Genomic DNA, 21,217 nt, shown 5'->3' with positions numbered 1-21,217 from the left:
AAATCTCAGAGACGGTGAGGGCAACCGTCCACCGGCACCCCTGATGCCTACATTCAGTGGGTGAATTGCTTACATACTATCTTTGTCCGCACTTAAACGAAGAAGCTTGAGATTTTTTTTCATAGAAGTCCTGTATTCGGATAAAATGCCAAGCTTCCAATTGATTATGCATTTCATTAGCAAGTCGGAGCTGTTTTTCGGTGACTCAGTTCTACATCGAGACAAGTGGAATAGGAACACTTTATCACTTCTTTATGGTGTCTTTCCAACGCGATGTATGGAGTTCATACCCACTTTTGTGGCTAGCTCGCTACACGAGTTAGATTGTTTTCGTTAACCGAAACGGAATATTACTTGTTCGGAGTTAGTTGATATGCCGTAACTCCATGTCATTCCAGCATTAGAGCTTTACTGTATTGAAATTTACTCGCTTCGGTGCCACTAAACTGTTTCTCTGTAATTTAGCCATCACATCAAATGTGGCGAGTACTTGCTGTGGGTGCAATAGTCATGGATAGTATGAGGTGGTAAAAATGCGTTTGCAGATTTCAGTCTGTACCAGTTTGAGAACGGGTGAGTCGAATAGGAATCTCTTATTGGGATTTTAACCCTGCATATTCATTTCTTGATTTCTTGATCGTCTGCCACAACTCGAATAGACGAATCGGTGATGGATAGTGGAAAAAAACAACGCTCTGTCCTAAGTCGAAACCTTTGGGGACCCGTTACAGGGGGTTCATGTTTCTGACAGCTTGCTGATGTCTTGCTGACTTTTATGATGACAAACGTATTGAAGGGAGCTTCTCTTCTCCCTGAGTAAAAAGAACATCACGGAGTGGATGGAGAATCGTGATGTTTATCTACAGTGATTTTGGATCTTATTGGATCTTACACGTGATACATTTCCGTTGAGGTTTTATCTTTATAAGTTGGCTGGGGAATGGACCTGCTGAGGACTTCGTTCAGCCCGAAGGTGCACTTGGAATGCGTCGCTCTCCGTAGGACCCTCTCTCAATTGAAAATAGTGCTGCAGGCATCCGCGGCCGAGCTAGCCGAGTCAAACCCGACTCTCTGATTGGTTCATCATCTACTCGGATCAACTGAGCTTGAAAGTCAGAAAGTGAGCTCTCACGATTGGACAAGAAGCTGCTTATCAAGTTTAATCGGGTTTTTCAGTCCGCCAAACCCGAGAGTCATTCAATATACTTGATTGTAATTTATTTAATTGTTAACTCAATTTCTTCACCCAAAGTGGGTGTATAGTCACACCAGCAAACTTGTGGGCTCACAGACCGCCGAAAATTATCTCTGTACATCACATTACTAAAGTAACCTCAGCTTCTCCTGGTGAGTGGTCGCTTGCTAAAACGCTAATTAATGGCGGCGACAACACGGTGCGCTATCACGCAACTTCATAGTGAATTTCCAAGACCCTTGAAGGTTGATATTTTACCTGCTGGGAATCATTTAAAGTACTATGTCGGTAGAGTGGCGATAAATTGACCTGTTTCAAGAATAGAACAGGCCTGGTATAGTATTGTTTTTAACCATGACAGCTCGACCAATACCGTGGACTCAAAGCGGCACCTTTATTGATGTATAAATGCTCACGCGTATCATATATTATATATTATATACGGCCCCGGTCAGTTGCGGACCGGAATTACTTCGACGTCAAATCCGGATAAAACAGGTCAAACTGAATTTTGTGTGGGTAGGTCGAATTCATCATTCACACATGAGAACACTGGTGAGTATAGAAGTAGGCGGCTGCCTAATTATAACTGCAAATGTTCTTTTCTCAGCCCATTTTGTCATGTAACAGTCATCCCCTTACGAATTATTCAAAACGCTTGCAAAGCCTTCGGAAACAAGAACAAAATCAATGATGCTATAGATTAGATATCAAGTTTCCATCCTTCTTGATAAATTAACAGAATTCGGGAGAACAGAGCTAAATTAGACGTTTTCAAGCGAAGTAGACTTTTTTTAAAAAAAAGAGGGTCGCTTACACGTTTACCGTTCGTTCTGGTCGCGCGTTTGTGTGAATGTCGTTGGATATGACCCTTAATTTAGGAATGCATTCGGAATCGGGATTAAATGGCGTTAAATCCAGACAGTTTCCCCGAAGCGTTGATCCTGCAATCTGGCAAAGCCTCTTTTTGTTGGCATTTCATTATACTTCACGACTCTGACCAGATATCCCGTAATAGAGACTCTAACAGGGTACTTTGAAGTTTAATTCCAAAAAGACTGTGTTAAAAGCGGGCGTTCAACATGCACATAAAATGCGACCCGACCAAAGGACTGCCATATATACGCGAAATATTATGAAAAAAGGTAGGAGAGGCGGAGGTGTACTCCGCGCACAAAAGAAGAATGTGTAAGAGATCGAATGTGGTCAACTTGACCGGACAGGATAATGTCAGTCTTGGACAGCTGGTTCGTAATCAGTGGTCGTTAACACTTGAGATAAGGAATATCGGAACCTGTGGATCCCTACAATCATCTACATCCCCTATTGATCGGCCCGGTAAACGGGATATGGGGCACTATCTGTAATTACAATCTCAGTCGAAGCTGTGAAAAAGCCTCACAATGAAGCACCTAGAACATAGCAATCATGTTCTAGACATAACGCAACCCTTGACACGTGGTTATTCATCAAGGTCGAGACACGAATACACACGCCGGCGACCCTTTACCTCTGTCTCTCTAGTGTTGCATATATTCGCGGACTATCTTTCTTTTCCAGCCTGCAGAGCGACGTATCGAAGCGTGATATCCGCCTGAGTAGCGTGGCGGCTGTACAGTCAGCATGTGGCCTATGTAAGGCTGCTGGGAGGAGTGGAGTTACTTGGCACTGCCACGCGCATTGCGCTATTTATAGACCATAGCCATGATCTGGCCATGATCGATATGTGCTGCCCAGAAATTGATCCGTAAACTGAGGGTGAATAAAACCCAGGGGCTCAGGCAAGGCTCGTCTCGGTCTATACTCATATCCAGAAACGCATTCTCACTATGAATTTCTCCAATTCTTCATCCTCGTCATTTCTTCTTTCGCCTGCTCAATACGTCTCATCCCTCGTAGACGCAAAGGCAGAGCGTCAATCTTACGACGAAAATCGACAGCGCACTCGTGCACCCGGGGCTTCGACTTCAAGCCCCTGTCCTCCAATACCAAACTCTTATTGGGCTACTCCACTGCTCCTTGCGTGTGAGTACCCTTGGACGCCGGCGAACCCGAATAAACCCAAGCTTGACGCGGTATTACATGCGGGCGTTCGAACCTTTATTGACCTGACAGAGAATGGCGAACTGCGACCCTATAACGGTGAAGTTCTCGCTACTCGTGCAGAGTTTCTAGGGATCGATGGACAAGCAATCGAATACCACCGGTTCCCTATCCATGACCGTTCCTTACCACAGTCAATCGAATTCATGTATTCGCTCATGGAAGTCCTGAGGGACAACGAAAGACGTGGGCGCATCACCGCCGTACATTGCCGAGGTGGTATTGGCAGGACTGGGATGGTAATCGGATGCTGGTTGGTCGAAAGCGGCAGAGCACGGAATGGGGGGGAAGCCTTGGCAATCATTGCACAGAAATGGAAAACGGTCGCGAAATGCAACAAATACCCTCACAGCCCAGAGACAGGTGCACAAGCCGAATTCGTGCTACATTTTGAGGCTGCTCCCAAATCCATCCATTCCGTTGTTTCTGCCTCTGCTTGAAGCTGCACTTACATCCTACTAGATGGTTTACGCTGTTAGGAATGCAGATTCAAGTATGTTCTTCCCCCTTGTTTCCAGCATTAACCACCACCGTCTATCATAATCCCTTGACTCCACATCCATTACAGACAAATTATTACTCAATCGATTCCTGGCTCCTATTCTCTATCGTCACTTGCACATTCGTACATACAACTTCTCTTCTACCATACAATGTAACATTAGCGTTCCACATCAGTTGTACTGCATTTTCACCTCGGTTTCCTATTTTTTACCCTTGTTATCTGCCAATCATATTCAGTATGCCGGAGCAATATATCCTTGCGTCCTTCCAAGAAAAAACAAACCGGCTTTTGAACGGTATGTGTGCCGTAATTATTTGCCATACATTTGCTACATCAAACGTTGCCAAACAAAGCTTTTACATGTTGCATTGGCTCTTTCTTGTCCGTCAACGTGGTCGCTGTTTTGAAAATGCTTCTATTCGTTTCTTCGCTGGTCTGTGCATGCAAACGCAGAGGAAATGACAAAAATACATCCCTTACTAAGCCACAGGTTATCACTGACATGACAATAACAGCAACTCATCTATTTTGATTTCCTGATTGATAGCTGCACCACAAGGTCTCTCACCAACATGGTTTATCTGCACGAAAGAACATGGTGGAAAGAGGCCATCGTATACCAGATATACCCGATATCTTTCTTCGATTCGAATGGTGATGGCATAGGGGACCTCAAGGGCATTCATGCAAAGCTCGATTATCTCAAGGATCTCGGCGTTGACGTTTTATGGTTATCACCTATCTACCGGTCCCCTCTCGCTGATATGGGATATGACATGTAGGCTAATGTTGTTTAACTTCATACCAAAATCGCTGATTCACACATCTGCTCTAAAGCTCAGACTATCGCAACATTGACCCCCGATATGGGACACTTGAAGACTGGGACACTCTTCTCCATGGCGTTCATGACCGTGGTATGAAGTTAATGTGAGTAATCTCCTGAAATACGCCACTCACTCTCCGATGACTTCGGCTTTGTAGAATGGATCTGGTGGTGAATCACTCTTCTGACGAAGTAAGTCTTGGCTTGATCCATCATCTCGATACATGGACATCTCAACACCTGCCCTGGTCTCGGTGTTCATTGCTGATAACGTTTTTTTTTCTTCAGCATCAATGGTTTCTTCAATCTCGCTCTTCCAAAGAACATCCCAAACGCGATTGGTACATTTGGCGTGCACCGAACTTTGACTCTAGCGGACAGAAACGGCCCCCAAACAATTGGAGATCTGTTTTCCAAGGTACCTCACAGTACTCACTATGCCAAATCATTACCTAGAACAGGGAACTGTGCAGGTTCTGCCTGGGATCTTGATGAAGAAACTAAAGAGTATTACCTCCACCTTTATGTTTCAAAACAACCCGATTTGAATTGGGAGAACCCCGAAGTTCGGGAGGCAGTCTACGATTTAATGAAGTTCTGGTTAGATCGCGGGTGCGATGGTTTCAGGGTACGTGGTATATTACCTTTACTTGGCTTCTTAATGAAGGCAATTTGCAGATGGATGTCATTAATCTGATATCGAAGACGGATGGTCTACCTGATGCTCCAATAAGTGCTCCAGGCGAGTTTTACCAGCCTGCGAGCATGTACTTCGCAAATGGGTTAGTAATCGTTCATTGAGCTCTTCTAGAGGGTATGAACAACTCTTCAGACCTCGTGTTCATGAGTTTTTGAAGGAAATGAATGAAAAGGTTCTTTCGCGTTAGTACCGCCTATGCTGCCCTTGCTAGGAGGCTTATATGGTTTTTCAGGCTACGATATCATGACTGTCGGTGAAACCCCGTTCACACACGACGCATCGGCGTTGGCTGCCTATGTCCTCCCGAAGAACGGCGAACTCGATATGGTTTTTCACTTCGAGCTAATGGACGTCGACTCCCCGATGGAGGGACCACAGCGTGTCCCATTGATAAAAAAGGATTGGACCTTGGAGGAATTCAGAGAGATCATTGTAAGATGGCAGCTATACAAACGTGACGAAGGTTTTTGGAATGCGTGAGTAGTCCGTCTGTATTTCGTATGACTTTTCTCAGGTGCATCCGTTTCAGGATCTTTATCGAGAATCATGATCACGCGCGGGCCGTTTCTCGTTATGGTAACGACTCGCCACAATGGAGAGCCCTTTCGGCAAAGATGCTTGCAGTTTTAGAGATTACCCAAGGTGGGACACTTTATGTTTACCAAGGACAAGAGCTGGGAATGCAAAATTTTCCGCGATCATGGAGCATAGAAGAGTATAAAGATGTCGCGTCTCAAAACTATTGGAACCGGTAAGCCTCCTGATCATTTACAGCAGTATTCACTCACGATCGGCTCCTATAGAATCTTGAAAAAACGACAAGAAGAATCTGGGAACCAGAATGTCGATATGTCTGATGTACTCGATGGGTTTGCTCAAAAAGCGAGAGATCACGCTCGCGTTCCCGTACAGGTAACAACACCACTTTTGACAGCGTGACAGTTTTCTGATTCTCAAGTAGTGGGACGCATCTTCTAATGCGGGCTTCACGACGGGTACACCTTGGATGCGAGTGAACGAAGATTATCGGACGTGGAACGCAGCTTCTCAGCTTGAGGACCCTTCTAGTGTCTTAGCATTTTATAAATGCGCACTTAAACTGAGAAAGTCCCACCCGCTTTTCGTGCGTAACCTTTCCCCTTTCCCCTTCTTTTGATCCAAATTAAATTGCTGGATGCTGTGCACACTATCAGACGTATGGTGAATTCAGCGACCTATCAAACGGTCACCCGCAAGTATTTACGTATCTAAGAACTCTTGGAGGCAGTCACGCCCTCGTACTATTGAACTTCTCAGAGGAAAAGGTGCATTTTGACGTGAAAGGGGTTGAAAACTTGGACAAGTATCAGCTCCTGTTGGAAAACTACGAGAGCCAGGAGGTGAAGAGCGCCAAGCTAGCTGCGGATGGTCGGGTTTTCTTGAGAGGGTTCGAAGCCAGGGTCTATATTTCAGGCTAATTGGCGAAGCATACCCCCGAGTTGCCAGATGCTGTCTAAACACCCCTGTGCTTGACGTTTACTGGCGTGGCGGTAAGATGTATGTAACAGCGCAGCATGATATGCTATGAAATGTGTTTCTCGAATTCATGATTTGAATATACCTGACTTGAAATACTGGCGACGATGCCTTGTCAAGAGCATGGGGTTTCGGCGGTTTGGCTGCACGATAGAATGTGGCGGTGGAACAATTAGCTTATTTGAATGCCAAAGGTAAACTTATCGCCGCAAACGTTACCAATCCATGCAAAGGCATTGCGGATCCCAGGTGAGACTGTCTTTAATACTTAGAAATGCCATGCGGTTTTCAGTCAAAATAATTAGTCACTTGAGTTGGACACCTGCATCGGAAGTCCCGTAAAGCATGCGATGCCTTGTGACAAAAGGAGAAATCCGCGATATGATACGAAATGAAATTTCGACTACAACTGTGATCTTGACCAAAATCAAAACGTCTGCGTCAGTAATCACTCCTTGCACAGTGGGAGACTGGTGGGAGTAGCACTAGTATGATCGAACTTTCGATAAGTGCTCAGACCTTCATATTGATCATGATTTTTACTATTTTAATAACTCATATCTCATTACCGGGCAGGGCTTTAAAGCTTAAAGCTTCACATCGTACAAAACTAGCAATAGGGGAACTCTCGCAATGCATAATGAATAAATCATCCGATTATCTGTCCTGCTATAGCCCTTGTTCTGTTGGAGCGCGACGACCGTGAATTTTTGATGTGTCATTTCCGGTTCTTCTGCTGCAGTGGGTGTAGGCCTTTCTTGAATAGAAAATAGATATTGATTACAAGAGAGAGGGTGTAGACTGCCGAGCTAGCTGATACGAAATGCGAATAGAGTTTGGTGGGTAATGTGGTTTACTGAAAGTAATCCAATTGGCTGTCAAACAGGGTGGTTCTGAACCAGGAATAGTCCCTTGAGTGTGGTTTCAATGCTTTGCTGCCATGGTATCGCCAGGGCTCCAGAGTCCACGCGGGTTGGTTGGATAAAATGACATTTATGGTCTGATTAAATGATTTTCTTGATTAAGTGATGGAGCAACCCTTCTGAGACCATCAATGATTCAGAACAGATCGATAGCGAAAAATTGTCGTCCCTCGTAACAAATTGGAGTTCCTTCTCACCACCTTCGAAATTCGCGGACTCTTGTGTCTTGTCTTGGCGTCCTAAAGGTCAAATAGGTTTGATGCTAGTTAACTTGGTCCACTGGCAATTGGTAAAACGAACCTTTGGCCTTTATTAACAGTCCCATAAGGAGTTGTAGAGTTCCCAAGCAGGTTCGGCCTTGCAGGAATGAAATTTTAGTAGGGTTCCTTCAACCTATTACGGAACAAAGGGACTGAACCTGGGACCCACAACGATCCATACGCGTTTTCGCCACGAGGCGGAGCTTCTTAGGTCACTAATTTTGGAGTACTGTACTGCCGGGGCGTTGGATGATGGTCATTTATTACCCCTGCCATGAGGAGGGCAATGTGCCCTGGTTCTCTCCTTCAGTCAACCGCTGAGGCCAGACAGCCCGAAACCGTTCTCAGCAAGTGCTAATGGCTTTCCGTTTGCTCCAAGTTTTCTTCATCTACCCTTTAGCGAAGGCGTTTTTCAACGGTCAGCACAATCAGAGTTATTTTTGTTGCTTGTTGGACCGCTTACCCAACCTTTCAGGTTTGAGAACCATTTTCCAGTATGTAATAGGCATATCCTCCACAAGAGTCACTTCCTCGGGACAATTGGAACAACATAATTCTCCTCCTTCAACCCCCATGTCCATCAACTCCTTCCCCAACGAGATTCTCGCTCACGTTTTCCTTCTGGGGTCTCATCCAATGGCACCCACCATTCAATCTCAAGAATTTCTCATGACTATCAGCCACGTTTCGTCAAGGTGGAGACAGGTGGCATTATCATCCCGTTACCTATGGTCGTCGCTTGCTATCAGTTTTCCCATTGATGCGGGGGAACTGGATCGCGCCCAAGTTTGGCTTCAGCGCTCCCGTCCTTATCCGCTTCGGTTGACCATCGATCTCTGTGATCCAGACTGGGATTTTGATGAGGAAGCGCATTCAGTCAGGTGGTTCGAAGCGCAAGCCATCATGGGTGTCATTTTGCCTGAAGCCGGGCGGTGGCAAGAAATCCAAATGTTCGCGGACAATTGGGATCCATTGTATGCTTTCCTCCATTTTACCCAAAAAGTTGCCCTGCCAATATTGCACCGCATCGACCTTCGGCGCTGCAACCCATACTTCGCAGGTCCCGATCGGAAGTTCGCTCCATTGAAATCACGAGTATTTTTACCCTTGTTCGGCAATCAAGTCTTGGAACACCTCCAAGACATTGTTTTAGAGGGCGTGCATGTTGACTGGGAGAATTTGACAGCACTACGGGGACTTACTAGGTTATCCATAGGATACCTTGCAAGAGATGTTCTTCCCACTCTAGATGAGTTCCAAGGCTTGCTGTCTTCGAGTCCTCTGCTGGAAAGTCTTGTTATTATGGGGTGGGGTCCCAGGCTGAGCAAGGATCCTAACGTGAAAGAGACCAAACTGCAGCAATTCCGGTCAAAGATACGACTTCCTCATCTGAAAGTCTTCGAGCTCGGGGTCATGATCCCTTCATATGCCATCGACCTATTATCTCTCTTCTATTTTCCTGCACTGGAAGCACTTACGCTGGATGATATAACTCGATATGATACTCAAACTGTCGTATCACCTCGGAGATTTGACGTCATCTTCGACTACTTCTCAGGGCAAGCCGGTACCTCATCACATCCAACATCGATTTCTACGCGCCTTCTGACTTCTCTGATGATAATGAATCTCGATTGTGGCCAGACGTCATTTCGAAGATTTTGTCAGGGTTTACACCAACTTCGTATCATGACAGTTGTCAATTGTAGTGCATCGGTACTCGAAGCATTAACCCCGGGCGCTATTGGATTCCCCTGCGAGAGTTTGCGACGCCTTTCTGTGGAGGCTTGCGATCCTAATCTGCTGATACAAGTTGTCAAGGCTCGGCAGATGCGTGATATCGAACCCATGGATGTCGTGTTTCAGCACGATCCAGTTATCCCAAGTGAAATAGCGTGGCAATTCGAACAGCTCAACATCAAAAGCCTACCTTCTCAGGGGCGCGACCTGCCATGGAGAAGATTTATGACAGATGATTCAGATGACCTAGTAGATGCAATTTTGGATGAGCGCTGGGATGTGGCGGGCGCGTCCATCCAGTAAAGCGCTGGCACGAGCTCAGTTTTGTGACACTTGAGATTCGGGAGTATCTTAGATAAACTAAAAAACTGTGTATCACTTATATAATTTGCATCGTATAATAACAGACTATACACGTCCTACCCGCCACATGTTCCGCCCGCTTGAAACAAACATTCACCGAATGAGATAGATGATGATCTCCCACACCCGCCCGCTTGACTCGTACGAACCGGGAATCATGATATTCGACTTAGATATTCGGACTAGATTAGAGGACAAACAGGATTCACATTGGGGTAAGATCCGTAGTAGATGGGGAGCTCCATCAGCAGAGGTGATCGCAACTCTCAAGGCTGAAGCGCTGATGACAGTGCTAGTTACACTAAACTCTCCTTTAGCCCACCTGGCCAAATACCGAAGCGGTGAGAATGACATGTTGCTGGCCCTTTGACAGGGAGGTATACGTATGACAACATATCATTATGTACGCGTTGAAGGTGCAAAGTGCAAGCTTGTCCTACAGGCTATGAGGAAGAAAATTGTTAACGACCGAATGAGTCCGGCCGTTGATCAGTACAAATGACGTAGTTCATAGGTTCCAGGCTTTGTGCTTGATGGATTATCAGTCTCTTAATAGCTCGGTAGGCTTATTGATCAATTTCGTCTGAATCAAGCGAAATCAGAAATAGCTTGGTTTAATATCTTATGGCAAAACGCCACCAATCCCGAGCCATCAATCAGCACACTAGGCTTAATCATGACCCTCCGTTCACAACTTCATATTGATTGGGGCCGTCATGCTTGATGGTGGTGGGCGATTTGAAAGACCATAGTGTAAGTCCAATGATCTGAATCAATTCGCTCCGACACTAACGGTCTCCTCGCGTCATACAAATTCTACGACGGACATCAAATAAAACATTTCAACTGGTCAACGGACTAAACAATTTTTCAAAGAATGGGGCTCCACTTTCTCCGTCGGATATATGCGTTGTTGACACGGCTTCAAAAACTTCCAAAGCCCCAATGAGATACACTCTCCACACTCATAGTACATATCTCCGTTGTCTGCGCAGTAGTCTTGGGGCACTGAACCAGAAGATAGGTACGAAGCCACTTGTAGACATAGTCAATGTTGAAGAACTTAAAAAGGGATTATTCATTTCTGAATCTGACAGCCGTTGCTAACTCAAGGACGGTTGGAGGCAATTTCAAGCTATCTTTTACTAGTAGCATATGGCCAAATGTATGGTGTAATTAAACACCGTCAATCTGAGAATCGATCAGTCGCATTCAAGTTTATAGAGCATGATCCTCCCATGACCATGTAATCCGACAATAGGCAATGACGTACCCCGTCAACCATGTGCATGAGATGCAAAGGTGTGCAAAGGTATGCGATGTGACCGCAAACTGATCATGGACGTTCTTTCGGTGAAACGTGGAGTGCTGCGATACAGATGAAAGCAATTCGATTAGGTTCAGGCAAGAATTCTGCTCAACAACGTCATGGCATTAAGGTATGCAACACTGTACAGTAATATATAGTTACGCTAATTACACAAATAAAAATCATTCTGCCTGTTGAGGAAGTATATAAATATGCGTCTGGGCGCATCATTATGGAAAGCCGTCTTTGCTTTCAGATGACAAACTTCAAGCTTGTATCCTGGACGCTGTAATTGAGAAGCGGCAGTCGAGAGACAAAAGAAGTGCTCACGATATGGTGAGAGCTACCAAGTTGTGGAGTTTGATTGTACTTGGGTCGTAGAATCTTTCTATTCAAACAATTAACGGACAGATTCGTTTAGGATGAGAATATCCTCACCTAACTGTGCGCAACAAATCTCGATAAGATTGATCTGGTTGCTGCACTGTCGGGAAAAAAAAGTTGGTGAGAAACCGCTGTAATAGTGACATTGTAAAACATACATAGCGTGTGTATGAAAGCCTAAAAGGTTTATTCCGTCAATTCGTTCTGATGGACGGTGGAAAAATAACTCACGTTACTCATAGCACCAACCGCAACACCATTACGGAATGTGTCTGCGCTATTCTGCCCATCTTCGCATCCTGACCACGAGATCTAGAAATAGGGGACCGCTTCAGACCGGCCAGTATTGCGGTATGCTAACCGCTGACTTACGACATCGGCACATGTCACTTTACGTTTCCTGGCAGGTGCTTTGACGTGGTCACCTTTCAGTCGCCCGTGGGAAGAGTACTAGTCCCGTCGGTACAAACAACAGCCGCAACCAATTCCAAGACTTACGATATAAGGCAGATCTGATCAACTTCAAATCAGCTTGACTGAACAAGTATCATGGGAGAATACTCACCCAATACAGTTCCGGAATGACAGGACTATAGAACCGGGCCTATGAGTGGGATAGTTTTATATTAAAAGAAATAGACTTTACATCAAAAAGAGCCTAGAAGGTCGGATTAATGGGCATTCGAGTTTCCACATAGTTGAATTCCAAGCTCACCGTTAACCTGCAACCTTCAGGGAGATTTGCGACCATGATAGCATGCATCTCCTACAAATCGCATTCAGATCCAATTCCAGGAACTTGTTCTAGACAAGGCACGTACATCATCCACAATTACATCAGTTTGTTTGAAATCAAGGGGGAATATGACTGAAAATCTTGACTTGTCAGCATATTGAATCAATGAACATGAAGGACGACGATCTGACCTTCATCAAAACCGTCCATCTCGTCTCCATCTTTATCCTGAATTTGACCTCCATGTCCCGAATCTAGATGACAAGGGTATTAAAGACCGTGAGGTCAATATTCGGGCGATTACGTACAGTGGAAGAAAAGAGAGTCGTCTGGTCGTGCACTGCGAACAAGCCATCTCATTGCGTCAATTAGGTTTTGCCGAGTGGGTAAGTGCCGAGGTTCACTTGTATCATCTGTCAGGAGGACGATATCTTCGTTCTTGTAACCGTGATTATCTATAATAAAGTAACCATGAGAACCAATCCGGAGCCGCCTTGTTGGGATGCGTACTGATCAAAAACTTGCGAACATTACGGGCATCATTGATACAACCTCGAAGCTCATGAGACTGGCCATGATAATTGATTCCAATCTAAGCGAGTCGTTAGGTGGGAGTTCGTACTAATATTCACCCAGTCACTCACACACAGAGCTTTCTTTCTGCCAGTACATTTGGAGTACACGAATCTACCATCAGATTTATGGTGAGCTGGAGCAATGGCCGGATAACTGGGTCTGTTCGGTGATACGACACGCTCATGACTGGCATTTGGTTCCGAACGTCGATATTGATGGTGAGAATTTGACTGGTACTGAATCTGAGGGTAGGCAACCGTGGGCGACTGTGTGTAAATGGGTTGCGAGTTTGAGTATGTTATGGGTTGCGGAAGCACAATTGGTTGAGATTGAGAGTATGACTGCAAGTTGGAGTGCGAATGCGACTTCTTGCGGAGCCGATTATGCTGTCGATGAGAGTGTTTGACAATAATGACCTGGGGAGCTGGAGCTGAAGCTTGGTATTGATATTCTGCACGTGGCAAATAATCGGGAGCAGGCATCTGCTGTTGTTGAGGATAGGAATAGCTGTAAACACACTATAAAACATGCGTTTCCGAGCTAAAGCTAAACTCACTCTGGAAAAGCACTGTTCGATAAAGCGATTGAAATGCGATTTAGTCCTGTTATGGTGTCAGTAGTATCCGTCACTCACGAAGTAGGTATAGTGGCAGGGCTGGGGACAGGCATGTAGGTGGCATCTCCGGGGTAAGTCTCATGCGACCCAGAATAGGGGTTGAGTTGTTGTCTAGTTGGAAGGTTGAAATGGTCAGGAGTCAACAAATTGCATCAGGTTACTCACGGTGGTCTGAGAGATGATTATACAAGGCATGAGGCAAACGTCGTCGTATACTATTTTCGAGCACTTACACAGGTGTCATTGACCTAGAGCGGCTACGCTCTTGACCCAGGTCCCACATCATCTTGTCCGGGCGTAGATAGAGGATATAAACTTGAAGATACTGCAACTTGATAGTCCGCTGGGCAAGTGGTCAATGTAGTCAAGAGGAGAGAGAGAACCAGCGTCAAAGATGGTGTGACTGTGAGTTTTGACCTTCTCTGGCGACGGGCGAGCTAAAAGGCCGGTCTGGCAGAGTCATCAGCGGCCAGCTGCCCTTTTTTGGGAAAGACTCGGAGACGCCAAGTGAGACCCGAACTAATAGGAATGCAAATAGGAATGCAGTCCGGCAGCGTGAACAACGGGTTATCCGACATTGAAGTGACTCAAATTCGTGACCGCAGACTTGACGACGATGGGTCTTATTTTCACTGTCAGGACTTGAAACATAAAACGCTACAGTTCAAGTTTTCGAGGTCCCCGAATAATCAACGAAAGAACTTACGGCGACTCGGCCTGAGGTTTGTAAAATTAGCCCCCACCGCCGAGGCTGGTGCCACTGCCACGGGCCAACTGTCCTTTCTACAACCGCATCGTCGCCATATATCCAACGGCTCATAGTTAAGCACCATTACCGAATTCAGCCAATAGTTCACCGTTCTTAACCCATCGCAGCGTCCGACAAGAGAGGAAAATGTCGATACAGCTTCCGGTAAAGCCGCATTTGGAACTTACCAGTTACCATATAAGCAGAGTAAGTGATCATCGCCAAATGCACAAAAGAAGCCTTCCGCGAAGCTTGTGGTAGACCTGATTCAGTTTGAGAGTTACATAAAGCTTCCTCCAGTAAGCGGGTTATGAGAGAGGAATGTGTTTTAGAAGCCTGTCAATGACTCACAAATTGAGACTAGGTCGTTACGTTTATGTGCACGATATCCCGGACATTTTTCATCTTCAACTTCTTTCCGAGATCGGGAACACGAGCAGCTCTTTCCGAAGAAAGGTTTTCGAAACAAAATTTCGAAGATATGGGCCCATGTGTACAACGGAATGATGATCGCAATCGAGCAGGCACTTCTCCCATTTGAAGTAGGCTCAAACTCAATCCGATTTTTTTTTTTTTTTTTTTTTGAGCTGCGGGTGGCGACTTCGGGGATTCCGGATGATCATCAGTATTTTGAAGTTAAAGTATTACGAAGTCAAATAAGGCAACGATCGACCCGCGACCGGTTCCGGAATGTGAAAAATAATCCTTAGAATGTGAGTGTCATCTATCTTGTGCTTCTATTCATCATAGGGTGCTCGTTTTCAATAACTCTAATTCGCTTCATCTTGATAGACAAACTTCTCCGGTGGTTGCAAATTTTTTTAAGACCAGAATAGTGAGCGAAGGCTGATTGGACCAGGGATTCTATACGGCATCACTTGATCATTAATCTCACACTCATGTCATTTGTCGTCGAATGCTGATGTGACCATCCTTCACTAGAAACCTGTCTGGTTGAATCTGCCGTCACTGGGTCTTTTTTTCAGGAGCATGAACTCTGTAGCATTCTACGGAAGACTCCGATGAGGGCTGAAAAATGCATTGCTCGGTCCAGCCGGCGTGCATGTTGTAGACGATTCTGATTCGAGGACCTCCGAGCACCGAGTAAGTAGCAATATATCATTAGTCTTCTTTTATTTAGACACCTTTGCAGAAGCAGTGATGGCCAGCAAATGATGATCGATTATTCCAAACGTTGAACGTTTGAATACTGAAATTTGAACCTAACCTGGCGATAGAATATCTTCGGGGTCACGAAAGGTATGGAATTTTCTGTAGTTGATGCCATAAGAATATCATCTTGAATCCGCGCTAGAGGTGGCGCAAGGAGCCCATAATCTCAATTTACAGGCCAAATTTAATTGAAGAGCGCCAAACCCCATATTCGCATCTTCCAATCAAGGAATTTTGTGAGCAGCAATCAAGGTCTAACTATATCATGACATCAGCCATAGGATCCTGAAAGGCGTACGCTGTCGGAATGATGTCGCAGTTGGGTGTGGCGCCTCCATATATGAGAGATATCTCACTCGCACTAAATTGTTAGAAGCAACCTCGACTCGCGGGAAGGAAGTGAGGCGTACCTGATTCGAAAAGAGGAAACTGTTGCCGATTGCGGCCGAAGCCACGTGCTTTAATAAACACAGTTCGGGCAATGTGACTGACACAAAGAAGAGATAATGTATTTAAGCGGAGTAGTTTCGTAGTGCGGACGATACTACTCCATGCTTGTCCAGGTTGCTGGCCAGAAGGACTGCGGCATCACAGATCGCGGTGGTGTATATACAAGAGCCTTATCCTGACATCAGACTCCTCTTATTCACGTGCGTTCGGGCATGCTTGGGTAATTGATCGGTCTATATGTTGACCTTGGCTTCAACGTTCAACGTTCAGGTTTGTTCACGCGCTGGGAATCATGCAATATTCTGTTAGATCTTCTGGAGAATTCCCCCAAGCTACCACGTTCTTCACAATAGGTTCTGCTAGGATTGAATTCGAACAACAGATGTGGTAGGTAGTCTAGTCATGTGGAAAAGGAGCCGTCACCGCGTAACCCTTAGATCTGCAGTGTAAATTAGTATTTTAATATTTTGGGTGTCAGGGTAATTACTTAGAAGGTGAAAGCAGCTATATATATTTTGTTGGGTGCATATGTCCTTCGGAGACTGCCCCTGTTCTGATGTGTTCTGATATCAGTTTCCTGGCGTACCAGGAATGACGAAAATAATCCGCCCTTGGTCTTTTTCCACCTTGGTCGCTCCCCATCTCCCGTCCGACAGAAGCCATCAAACGACCGCAGGTATACATGAAGATTTGATCTAATACGTAGATTTCATTGACGTTGCGCCCTGTAGCATCTACCTCCTTTCACTCAAGTGTTCCTCTGCAGTGCCACTGGTTCTCCTTTTGCTATTCATTGACTTGGAGTGGTAACGGCGACTCCTTCGGCCGTAACAGATTCTGATACGTGGTGGTCGTGTCACATGAAATTCCCTGATGTAAGTAGGAAGTTGTTGAGCGTGGGTGCTCATACAGAACAGCAGATGACATTCTGTACTGTATTTTGATGTCACTTCTGAATCTGAATCGGGAGCTGAATCTGAGCGAAACGCGATGGATACTAAGTAACACATTGAGCTGCTTCAATGCGGCGTTTGATCAAACATCTCTTCCATGAACACTGACTTGGTTCATTTCATCTACAGATCGCAAATCTGTTGCTCTAAGGTGTAGTGGGCTACCCCAATGTATGATACCCAGGATTGTTTCCCTAGAAATTGATTAAGACGGCTCGAATTCTGATATGCTGATAGACTTCGGAGAGCGCTCCGGTGCCAGAGCCAGACGGCGTGTATGAGCAAGTCGTCCATAAGCCGGAGTCGGAAGCCGCGGATCAGGCGCCGGAATTTGAAGCGCCCTGAGATGCCGACGGGACATGCCTTTAGTCGGCGACTGGATCGGTTTCCCTGGATCCGGCATCAGTCCGGCGTGACCAGTGATCACACCGATGCAAGTTCCCATGTTGAGGGCCCTTGCGATCTTGTGTCATAGCCAAAAGGGATCGTAATCTAAAACCGGAGTAAATCGTCGGGGAAATAGATGTGTGGCTTTACAATGTCCTTCTCTCTACAGTGTACGTAGTTCTTCAGATCTGACGTGGGACTAATCTACAAACTGCACATCTTGTTGCATAGGTCGTCCCTTCAACACCCTTTCATCCTATATAAATCACCTGCGATAATGCTTCAAACTAAGCACCTCCTCTCGTTTGCCCTCCAAAAACATGTCCACCTTCGCCGACCCCGCTGTACACTTAACCACTACTTACGAACCAAGGCACAATGAGATCAAGTCGTTTCACAATCTCATTCGTAGCCTCGCTTCGGAACCGCTATGCATTGTACGTTATGGGTCCCTTAACCTTTGCCACGGTATCTAACTGACTATGTTTGTAGTATGATTATGTCTCGTCCCGCTCAACTTTCTGGAAATCAGAAATCGGACGTGGACTTCAATATCTCCTGGAGCGGGTATCAGTGTCTCCAAGCGTCGTCCGTGACTTCATGGATTACTTCGACCATGAGCTTGTTCCTCTACTGGGTCCTACACCACAAGAATTCATGGCACAAGGGATTCGACCTTGCACTTTTTTTTCCGATGACCACACTCCAATGGAGCTTATCTGGGCTGTTGACGCCGACGGTGCAATGTCCATTCGCTTCGCTATGGAACCTCTTGACTATAGTGATGGCTCGCCTTGCCCTTCGAGTGATTGGATGAGAACGCTTCAGGGTTTGCGTTCCTGGAATAGGACGAAGGCCTGGTCCCTCGAGTGGACAGAAGTTTGCCGTCAGACTTTGATTCTCGATCGGGCGGAAGGGAGCAAGAACGCGGATTACTCATCACAATTCTTCCTAGGTTTGTCTTTCTGTTCCTAATTAGCAGGTCCTGAGCTAATCTTATGATACAGGCGGTGATTTTTCGAAGGACTCCATGGTTGGAAAGTTCTATTTCCTCCCTCATCTACGTTCGACAGCAACCAAGGTCCCTCAGGAAGACCTGGTGACGCAATGTATGTCGCGTCTCGGTCTCGTGGAACCATGGATACGCGTTCTGTCTTTCATGGAAACCATCCCAAAAAGCCGGCGCCCTGTTCCGGATATGATCGCAGTTGACTGCGTCCCCTCCGAACAAAACAGAATAAAGGTCTATTTCCGATCAGATGCTACTACGTTGGAGGAGATCATTAGCATTATTCGTTTAGGCGGTGCTCTCGACGACGATCCGCTTACCAAGGAGACATGTGACCTGATTGAACGACTTTGGGGACTCTTTTTCCCTGGAGTTGGGCGCTATGAGCACATACAACCTTCAAGTCCCAAGAAGGTGGCTCACGGATTCTTACTCTATTTCGAGATAAGGAGAGGGTCGAATCGCTTGTGGCCGAAGCTTTATTTCCCCGTTCGTCATTTTTGCAAAAGTGATGCCTTCATTGCGAACGCAATTTCTCAATTTTATGCCGACACCAACGAAGCATTTTCAAAATCATATGTTAGGGATCTTCAAACCGTTTTGTGAGTCATCAGCATATTTTTTCAGCTACGACCGACTGACAAAGATCTCATAGCAAACATCGAGATTTATCTAGCCGAACTGGTATTCATACCTACGTTGGCTGCTGTATCCGAAAGAACGGACCGCAGTTGTCGATGTATATGAGTCCTGAGGTCTTTGCACCGGAAAGGAGTAACCGTCCATGATTTCCTTATCACATGCATATCAATTTCGGGGCCCTACATCTATACCTTTACATCTCATCATTCGATATCCCTCGATACTCGCATTCATCACTTACTTAGATTATTGGAATGACCATCGGTTATGGATCAATGGATCACTCATTATTTTACTTTAATACCTACTGGTTTACGTCTCTCATATTTGGGGTTTGGGTGTATATAACGCTTTTTTTATATTGCACCTAGTAGAATTTCCGTAAAATATGTAAAATTGATGTATGTATCCATTGTATATATATATACATCTCTCGTCTAATTCAGACCGAAAAATTTCAAGGAGATGGAATCATCTACAAGTAAGTCATCTGCGTATCATGAAAAGGCGACAGCCTCCACTTGAAGCGGAAGTTTCTCTCATACGATCAGGGTCATAGCACTGTGTATGTTACAACAGGTATAGTTGCATCAAAAATTGATAGAACATCACTTGAAACCGGGCAGGAAAAACGTACTTATGGCTCTCCGTGATAGGACTCTTGACTTGACCAGGGTATATATCGGATGACCACGTTTACAAGTAAGCGAAAGTCCCTTGTTGGCATCAAGGTTGAATGCCTAATTTAAGCGCAATACACCGCCGGCGGTTCCTTTGAGCCATTCTGACTGAGTATCTTCAGGATATATGCCATAATTTCTATCAAGAGTATATACTCTTTTATATATTTATCAATCCCCGATCAGCCACGCTTGCTATCATTATGTGAGGAGGTGCTGAGAAACAGGATGATGGAGAAGCACTACGGTTGTATATAAATTGACATTTGTTCTTAAGAAGCAATGGTCTCGATTTACTTTTTCTAGCTGACAGCTTGGTTGAAGTCAACTCTACGAATTGCCAATTGCCCGCGGACGAGTGATCTGATGCGACCACTGAATACAATACAAATAAAAAATGAAATATACATATTGGGTTCAACTTGGGTTTGGCAGATCGGAATTCAGCGATGTAAGTTAACGTCCGAAAGGGTGGGATGTAATTCGTTTGTATTTTTCTTGAAATAGGTATGAATTTAAAGGAGTTGTCCGGACACGAGGAGCCCTGACAATGTGGAAAGCAATACGTGAGCTGTACGTGAGCTGTACGTGAGCGTCCCGACAGTTGCGGTGCTTTTAGACGTTTATCTTGGGCACGTCCATCAGGGCAGGTGGAGAAGCGATTCTTCAGGGACGATGAAATCATGCGATCTAGAGGCACAAGGGGCTGGTGATTAGTTTGCGTGTCTACACCCAGGAGAACAAAAAAAAGTCGAAACCTAAAGCGTAAACGAATTTTAAATATCGAGAGTACATTAATATGCCGACGGAGGTGAATTCCCCAAGGGCCGGTCTCTTTTACAAAGATCGGAGAAAAAAACAATCATCGGCGAGGTGCTCGAGATGAAACTCTGGTAATGGAACCTTCCACATGGACCAACAAACCAGGGATGGTTAAGCACCGGTGTTAAAGCCGCTTAGTAGATTGGGGAAATTTGTCATAAGGAGGTATACATACATGACAGATGATATCGCTGCGTTATATCCGAGAACCAAGATAAACATCGAACTGACTGTTAATCGTATCAGCCCTAGAGAGAGATCGCTAACAAGAATGTAATCCATGCGCACTTCCATGGGCCTGGGGACTAGGAATGCATAAGGAGGATGAAACGGACGTGGGATTGTCAGGCTGAGCTTTGAAGCGGCGACCAAACTTCCTTCATCAAGCCAAGACCATGGGATGGGGAAAGAAGCTCGTCCCGTTTGGACGATCGCCCGATATGGTAACTACGTCGAGGCAATCTCCTATAAGCATTCCCGCCGATTTGATTGCAAGGCAGCAGAACCTTACTAGTTTTGACAGCTTGCCACAATGGCGCTTCTGCGCCTTGAGCGGAAGTCGCTATGATATAGTTCCGGATGCCTATGATATAATAGGATGT

The 21,217-nt window shown here is 45.4% G+C and overlaps 6 protein-coding genes across 6 annotated transcripts; 5 read left to right on the top strand and 1 right to left on the bottom strand.

The window, feature by feature from the left end:
- Positions 1-3,177: 3,177 nt before the first annotated feature.
- On the top strand, positions 3,178-3,693 carry AGABI2DRAFT_54359 (hypothetical protein; the record flags this gene model as incomplete). The annotated part of the gene is made up of 1 exon (XM_006456323.1): positions 3,178-3,693. A coding segment is annotated over one exon (516 nt), but the record flags the coding sequence as incomplete, so codon positions are not given.
- A 682-nt stretch (positions 3,694-4,375) lies between these two features.
- Positions 4,376-6,786, top strand: AGABI2DRAFT_122287 (hypothetical protein; the record flags this gene model as incomplete). Its single annotated transcript, XM_006456322.1, has 12 exons — positions 4,376-4,581; positions 4,641-4,733; positions 4,788-4,821; positions 4,918-5,047; positions 5,091-5,257; positions 5,308-5,411; positions 5,462-5,511; positions 5,562-5,805; positions 5,859-6,080; positions 6,133-6,241; positions 6,291-6,452; positions 6,523-6,786. 12 exons carry the CDS (start codon positions 4,376-4,378, stop codon positions 6,784-6,786), a joined length of 1,785 nt encoding a protein of 594 aa, XP_006456385.1.
- A 1,630-nt stretch (positions 6,787-8,416) lies between these two features.
- AGABI2DRAFT_228312 (hypothetical protein) lies at positions 8,417-9,854 on the top strand (the record flags this gene model as incomplete). Its single annotated transcript, XM_006456321.1, has 2 exons — positions 8,417-8,445; positions 8,503-9,854. A coding segment is annotated over exon 2 (1,254 nt), but the record flags the coding sequence as incomplete, so codon positions are not given.
- On the top strand, positions 9,839-10,187 carry AGABI2DRAFT_195525 (hypothetical protein). The gene has a single exon (XM_006456320.1). It carries the CDS (start codon positions 9,858-9,860, stop codon positions 10,068-10,070), a length of 213 nt encoding a protein of 70 aa, XP_006456383.1. The 5' UTR covers positions 9,839-9,857; the 3' UTR covers positions 10,071-10,187.
- A 1,504-nt stretch (positions 10,188-11,691) lies between these two features.
- Positions 11,692-13,995, bottom strand: AGABI2DRAFT_122285 (hypothetical protein; the record flags this gene model as incomplete). Its single annotated transcript, XM_006456319.1, has 19 exons — positions 11,692-11,718; positions 11,770-11,827; positions 11,878-11,923; positions 11,982-12,000; positions 12,055-12,135; positions 12,196-12,273; positions 12,322-12,335; positions 12,389-12,413; positions 12,470-12,481; positions 12,539-12,589; positions 12,645-12,691; positions 12,751-12,813; positions 12,868-13,014; positions 13,070-13,151; positions 13,204-13,642; positions 13,692-13,703; positions 13,770-13,862; positions 13,917-13,922; positions 13,985-13,995. The coding sequence occupies 19 exons, from the start codon at positions 13,993-13,995 to the stop codon at positions 11,692-11,694; spliced, it is 1,311 nt and encodes a 436-aa protein (XP_006456382.1).
- A 3,787-nt stretch (positions 13,996-17,782) lies between these two features.
- Positions 17,783-19,259, top strand: AGABI2DRAFT_122284 (hypothetical protein; the record flags this gene model as incomplete). The annotated part of the gene is made up of 4 exons (XM_006456318.1): positions 17,783-17,899; positions 17,955-18,417; positions 18,470-19,073; positions 19,127-19,259. The coding sequence occupies 4 exons, from the start codon at positions 17,783-17,785 to the stop codon at positions 19,257-19,259; spliced, it is 1,317 nt and encodes a 438-aa protein (XP_006456381.1).
- Positions 19,260-21,217: the final 1,958 nt, after the last annotated feature.

The sequence above is a fragment of the Agaricus bisporus genome (assembly GCF_000300575.1).
Source record: "Agaricus bisporus var. bisporus H97 unplaced genomic scaffold AGABI2scaffold_13, whole genome shotgun sequence".
In the NCBI taxonomy this organism is placed as follows: domain Eukaryota; kingdom Fungi; phylum Basidiomycota; class Agaricomycetes; order Agaricales; family Agaricaceae; genus Agaricus; species Agaricus bisporus.
The sequence above is the reverse complement of the archived record's forward strand: the minus strand, read 5'-3'. Positions and strand labels throughout refer to the sequence as shown.

Bases quoted from the DNA above. Each gene is read 5' to 3' on its own strand.
- AGABI2DRAFT_195525 (XM_006456320.1), top strand. From the start codon at position 9,858: ATGCGTGATATCGAACCCATGGATGTCGTGTTTCAGCACGATCCAGTT.